Below are 6,299 nucleotides of genomic sequence, written 5' to 3'. Positions count from 1 at the left end.
GTATAAACACCAGTTTGTCGCCTCCAGGTCCCTCGTGTAGTTTAGCTTGCAACTTTTTACAATTCTTTTTATATTGTTGTTTTTTTTAAATAAATAATCAAAAGCAACAAGCATGACATACAAAGTTACCAAACGTGCAAACTAATGTAACGTGTCAGACCCGTCAGCTGTGACTTTATAAACCTTGTCACGTCAACTCCATGGTGATTTAAACGTATGATCTTCTTCATTATAGGTTTAGAAACATATGGTGACCTCGGGGTCTTCCCGCAGTCACTCATCCTCCTTCCCCCGCCTGAGCACACCCCCTTCCCGGCTAATACCTCCTACGCTGCTCGGTTACTTGTGCGCCTTTACGCACTGGACACAATGGGCGCCTGGACTCTCCCGACCTCCTCCTCCTCATCATCCTACCTCCTCGTCCCGCTGTTGCTTCTTCTTCTGAGCCGCTTCGACGACTCGTTCGCTCTGGAGTTGACGCTGCTTCACACCAATGACAACCACGGGCGGATCGAGCAGACCAGCGTGGACTCGGGTAAATGTCCGCAGAGTGGCCCCTGCTTCGCCGGGGTCGCCAGAAGGTTCACCAAAGTGGCCCAGATCCGGGCAGAGGAGCGCAACGTCCTGCTGCTGGATGCTGGGGACCAGTTTCAGGGGACCGTGTGGTTTAATTACTACAAAGGAGCAGAAGCAGCGTATTTCATGAACAAACTGGGTTATGACGCGATGGTAAGTATTATTAATAGTTTTAAGTATTTGTTTGTTACTTAAATCAGTAACTTGATCATCAAGAGTTGAATCGTTCAGTTTCCATATGTCATTCTAAACTGCACGTTACAATTATTTTTGCAATATTTTTACTATCTATTTTATTTTTTGATTATTTTAGTTCAGTATTATTACATTGTTGTGGTCTATGGACACTCTTAAAATCGATAGAATTTGCAGGATCATTGCCACTCGGTCATTATCTAGCAGAGCTTTTAATTACAGTCTTTGTCCTGTAATTTACTTTGTGTGGCTCAACTCACAACTCAGCCACACCCTCTAATTGTTGCGAGCACTTGATGTGGATGCTGGGACCGTCTCTTGACCTTATATCAATTTAGTTTGACCCCTGCTGTCCTGAAATCCTGTAAACAAACCGTGTGTTTCCTGCTTTTAATGTAATTTGTATCTCTGTTGGACCATAAGTGACCATTCAAACACAATGGTTCAGTACTTTCTCTTATCAGTAAAGTTTAAATACTCTGGACGTGAAAATAGATCCATAATTACTGACTCCTGATGCACAGATTCATCTGTAATTGAGGCTAAATGGATGTGATCTCCGCTTTTGTTTGAGTAGCTCGTGTTTGGCTGCTGCTGCTGTCTCGTAACGTTTTACAGCTCACCTCTGACGAAGCCGAGGTCCCAGCCATCGGAACAGGAACGCCTCTCCGAATAAGTACAGCCATTATTTGGTTTCCTCCACCCCTAACATTACATTTGTAACCTGCACCACAAAGCCTGCGTCGTTTTGAACTTGCAGCAACAAGTAAAGAGCCTGGATTTAACAATAGCCGGTGCAATTTTAAGATTTAGAAAATTGCACCGATTTCTGCGGACAGGCCAGAGACTGAAACGGGAGGAGTGTGTGATTCTGCAGCATCACAGTCTTTGTTTGATCACACAGCATGTCTCATTTATAATGCAGTTCAATGTCTTACAGGCCTTACACAGCCTGGTGTTTGATTTTATCACACCGCCTATAGACCTTTACTGTCCCCAGAGGCCTCTCCAGCACAGATTAAATCTAGGGTTTGGTCGTCAAGTTGTTCCAGAGTGAAGGTTCAAACTCACTGATTGATCTTTTATTGTCCTCATCCTTCCACTTGCATTCAGAATGGCTTTCTTAATTACCTCAAATCTGTTGTTATTGCTCATTTTCTGTTCTCAGGCTTTTGGAAACCATGAATTCGACAATGGAGTAGAAGGTCTGATCAAGCCCTTCCTCCAGAATTTGAACTGCACCGTGCTAAGTGCAAACATGAAAGCCGACAAAACACTGGCCCCGCAAATCAGCCGCTACTACCAGCCGTACACCATCCTCCAAGTGGGATCTGACCAGGTGGCTGTTGTGGGCTACACTACCGCCGAGACTCCATTCCTCTCTGCGCCGGGTAAAACGTGCACACCACCTGTTGTTACTTCTAGTATCAGCGTGTGTGTGTGTGATTGATGAAGACCTGGATGCCAGTCCTGATATATAGTTGCACTCGGTTTGGCTTAGTCGCTTCTCTTCTCTTCTATTTATTTTGTAATGTGACTGAGTTTTCATGACAAATGGAGCAAATGACAAATGGAGCACGTCCCCCGTTTCCTGTTATTTAGGCCCACACTTGCACTTTGAAGATGAAGTGGAAGCGCTCCAGATTCAGGTGGATAAACTGGAAACCCTGGGCTGTAACAAAATCATCGCCCTGGGACACTCTGGCTTTGACGTGGATCGGGAAATAGCCAAGAGAGTGAGAGGGATTGACGTCGTAATTGGAGGACACACCAACACATTCCTCTACACTGGTTTGTCTATCTCATTACCATCGGCTGTGACTGAATTCCGCATTGTTACGGTCCAACTCCTAGGATATAAATGGCTTCTGCTTTACAGGAAAACAGTTTGACCTTAATCCTGCAGCTTCCCCACAAAACAGTCAATCTTTTCCCTCACTGGGAAACAGACTGACCTTTTAATTCCATGAATGGCTTTATTGTTCATGCAAAACACTGTTACACTCACGTCTTTGTGGTATTTCAATCATTTACTCGGACATACCTCAACGCCTGCCGTATGTGAGATAAATGTACATCCACATGTGAGTAGATTTCATGTAACTGATGTTGTGGTTGTGTTGGGCCCTTCAATAACATCAGGAGACCCTCCGTCCACTGAGGTGCCAGCAGGTCCGTACCCCTACATGGTGAAATCCAATGATGGGAGAAACGTTCCGGTGGTCCAGGCCTTTGCCTTTGGGAAATACCTGGGATACCTGAAGGTGACCTTTGATCAGGGTGGGAATGTGATAAGTGCTGTGGGAAACCCCATCCTAATGGACAGCAGCATCCCTCAAGGTGAACTGTAGTTCAGCGATACACACAGATTAAGTACAGAAGTCGACTACATTGACAGATTTGTTTTTCTCACCCTCGCAGACCCGGCCATCCTCGCTGACATACAGGTGTGGAAGAAGGACTTGGCTCAGTACTCTGCGCAGTACGTGGGACAGACCTTAGTCTACCTCAACGGGACGTTTGAGGAATGTCGCTTTCGGGAGTGCAACCTCGGAAACCTAATCTGCGATGCCATGGTAACAAACAACAACAAAGTGGCCTATTTCAGATTTATTCACACATTCATTCATTATATTCAGATTTATGAGTTACTTAGAGGCAATCAGAAGCAGATCTCTCATGTCTCATGGAACAGATATACCTTTTTATTATATTTGAATGTATTTCGATATTTATTTATTTAGATCATGTGTCTTTACTGCAATGTTCTCACTTCCATTGCTCCACAGACTTTGTGTTTCCCCTGCATAGGGCCTTCAACAGAGGACCTCACACTGCTGTTTGTTTAGATCCTGTCTGTGCATGTTTAGCACTCAACAGTGTGTGAATGTGTGGAATTCTAAAAGCAATGGGGGTTGGGATGATGTTGGGCTAAAGATCCTTTCGTCCCATCTTCAATTATCTGCAGTGACAAAGAAGAGCATAACTTATCCCGACTAGAGAAGATCAACCCATTGGAGCTTCTGTTGTCTTTATCCCTGTTCTCCTTCCATTGTCAGGTTCACCACAATGTGAGGTATTCCAGCGAGCAGCAGTGGAGTCACGTGGGGATCTGCATGCTGAACAGTGGAGCCATACGCACGGCAATAGATGAGCGCACAGACGACGGTACTTTAAAGTGTTTGTTCTTCTAAGTGCTTGATTATTTAAAGCGGTCTGGCTGCAGTCATAGTTTATATCTCATGTGCTGTATTTACTGTTACTCTCAGGTGCCATCACCATGGAGGAGATCCTCACTGTCCTGCCCTTTGGGGCCACTTTTGATTTGGTTCAGCTCAAGGGATCGACGGTGAAAAAGGCTTTTGAACATTCGGTTCGCAGATACGGAAGCAAATCGGGACAATTCCTTCAAGTCTCAGGTCTCTGCGCGATTCGTGACACGTTTGTGTTTCTAACGTACGAGCGATCGACACTAACTCCTCCTGTTGTTTTCTTCTCTCCGTTCCTCCAGGCATCCATGTGGAGTATGACCTCTCCAGGCCCGTGGGTCAGCGCGTGGCATCCATCTCTTTGCTCTGCACCGAGTGCCGCATGCCCAAGTACGAGCCGCTGGACCTGGAGAAGACGTATACCGTAGTCATGCCTTCGTACATCGTGTCAGGAGGAGATGGCTTCACTGTGATCAGGGATGAGAAGCTAAAGCATAACACAGGTGGGCAGCAGAGGCAGACAAGGTCATTCTTAGAAATTCATTGCACCTTCACAGGGAAACTCAAGTCGTTTAGCCCAATCAACCAAGCTGTTTCCCGTCTCTTGCAGGTGATATGGACATTACTGTCTTTTCCAAATACATCTCTGACATGAAGCGTGTGTATCCTGCCGTGGAGGGACGAATCAAATTCAGGAACTCGGCCGTTTCGGCGGCTTGCAGCCTCATCGTGTTGCTGCTCGGCCTGAGTCTGTCCTTCACGCTGTGATAGCCTTCGTTCTCTCTGGGGAAACTGACATCAAGTGAAGGACACGTTTGACAGCTGGTCACCTTTGGGACATTAAGGGTGACAATGAGACAGCTAGATGGACACTTCAGCCTCAGAAGCATTAACTTGGGTCGCTCAAATCCAAATCAAAACAAAGTATGAAGACTGTTAAAACTGAATGTGTTTGATTTAACCAATATTATCAGCTTAAAGGTGCATGTGTGTTGTTTATATTACTACACTTCTACATGTTTAAGTGTGTTTGTGTCGTGTTGATGGCAGCAAATGTCTCGCCGCCATCCAGCGCTGCCTTATATCTGCATAATTTTGTATTTTTTATTGTAAGATTGTAAGACACCAATGACAAGGCTGCGAATGTAGAGGAAGCGAAGTAACATATGTGGAATGTCTGATATCCAGGACAGTATAGACCAAGCTTCACTATACAGTACAAATAAGTCTGAATAAGCTCCCTTGACTCTACTGACTGCTGCTGTGCTGAGTGAGCTGCAGTGGGTGGAAAGTAGCTGAGGATCTGTCAAACATTACGAGCATTTGGCAGCCGCTTTTATCCAAAGCGACTTACATTACATTACCACCCTACGCAGAGGGGGGAGCAATTGAGGGTTTGGTGACTTGCTCAGGGGCACCTTGGCAGGGACTCGAACCGGCGACCCTCCAGTTCCCAAGCGGAAGCTCTACCCACTGAGCTACTGCCTCAAACACAACTCCATCTGCAATTGCTATTCTTTGACCTGTTGCGTAAGAATTCCAACTCTAACGATTTAATGCTTCATTTTCATTCTCATTTTCTGCCAATTTCCCATCTTGTAAATCGTCCTCCCCTTCAGACTGTCAGGGTCCCTCATTTACATTCTGGCTGTCTCACCGTGTGTTTAAGCTTGGGCTCTCGTGTCACCGTCACTTATTCAGACAGGGAACAGCTCTCTGCGGCTGCTGATGAATCACTGTTTGACTTTGTGCCTATGTGCAAATATTACTTTATCTTAATTGTCCCTCCCCTGTCTGAATCCAGCTAAAATGACATTTCAGCTTTATTTCAAGCGAAATATAATCTGTGGCTCTGTGAGAACAGGCTGACCTTAAACTGGAGGTTGGACTCAGTCGAGTTTAGCTGCACCGCATACAGGGTCTCTCAAGGACTATATTGGCCCTCAAGGACACACGGAGCCAAGCCCAAAGCTTTGTACGGAAACAAGGAAAAACTCCCACTGAACAATAACACACAAGGGAGGAAAAAAGAAGCTTAAAACCCCCAAAACATGGCAGACTGATGCTGATGCTGATGCAAACACTGCTTTTTGTGTTCCAGTCTCGAATATAGCTGAGTGTTATAGTGTGAAAGAAAGGTCAACGCACTTTGGAGGCACTTGTTTGTACTGAAAAAGTCACAAATGAAACTTTGCATTTTGGCTTTGCTCTTTTGCTACAATTATTCTTTGAGTATTCTAGGTGATGTAATGCTCAAAGTCTATTAATCTATTGAGTGATTTGGATGAAATAAACACCGGTTGTTGTTTCATGCTGCAG

The 6,299-nt window shown here is 45.2% G+C and overlaps 1 protein-coding gene across 1 annotated transcript; it reads left to right on the top strand.

Moving 5' to 3' along the window:
- Positions 1 to 263: 263 nt before the first annotated feature.
- LOC143012404 (snake venom 5'-nucleotidase-like) lies at positions 264 to 6,209 on the top strand. The gene is made up of 9 exons (XM_076165508.1): positions 264 to 729; positions 1,940 to 2,162; positions 2,374 to 2,562; positions 2,914 to 3,111; positions 3,193 to 3,347; positions 3,831 to 3,939; positions 4,041 to 4,190; positions 4,283 to 4,483; positions 4,591 to 6,209. Exons 1-9 carry the CDS (start codon positions 370 to 372, stop codon positions 4,746 to 4,748), a joined length of 1,743 nt encoding a protein of 580 aa, XP_076021623.1. The 5' UTR covers positions 264 to 369; the 3' UTR covers positions 4,749 to 6,209.
- Positions 6,210 to 6,299: the final 90 nt, after the last annotated feature.

The sequence above is a fragment of the Genypterus blacodes genome, unplaced genomic scaffold (assembly GCF_046128005.1).
Source record: "Genypterus blacodes isolate CSIRO-AG114 ecotype Tasmania unplaced genomic scaffold, CSIRO-AGI_Gbla_v1 ptg000147l_1, whole genome shotgun sequence".
NCBI classification, from domain to species: domain Eukaryota; kingdom Metazoa; phylum Chordata; class Actinopteri; order Ophidiiformes; family Ophidiidae; genus Genypterus; species Genypterus blacodes.
Note: the sequence above shows the minus strand (reverse complement) of the source record. Positions and strands in the feature narration are given on the sequence as shown.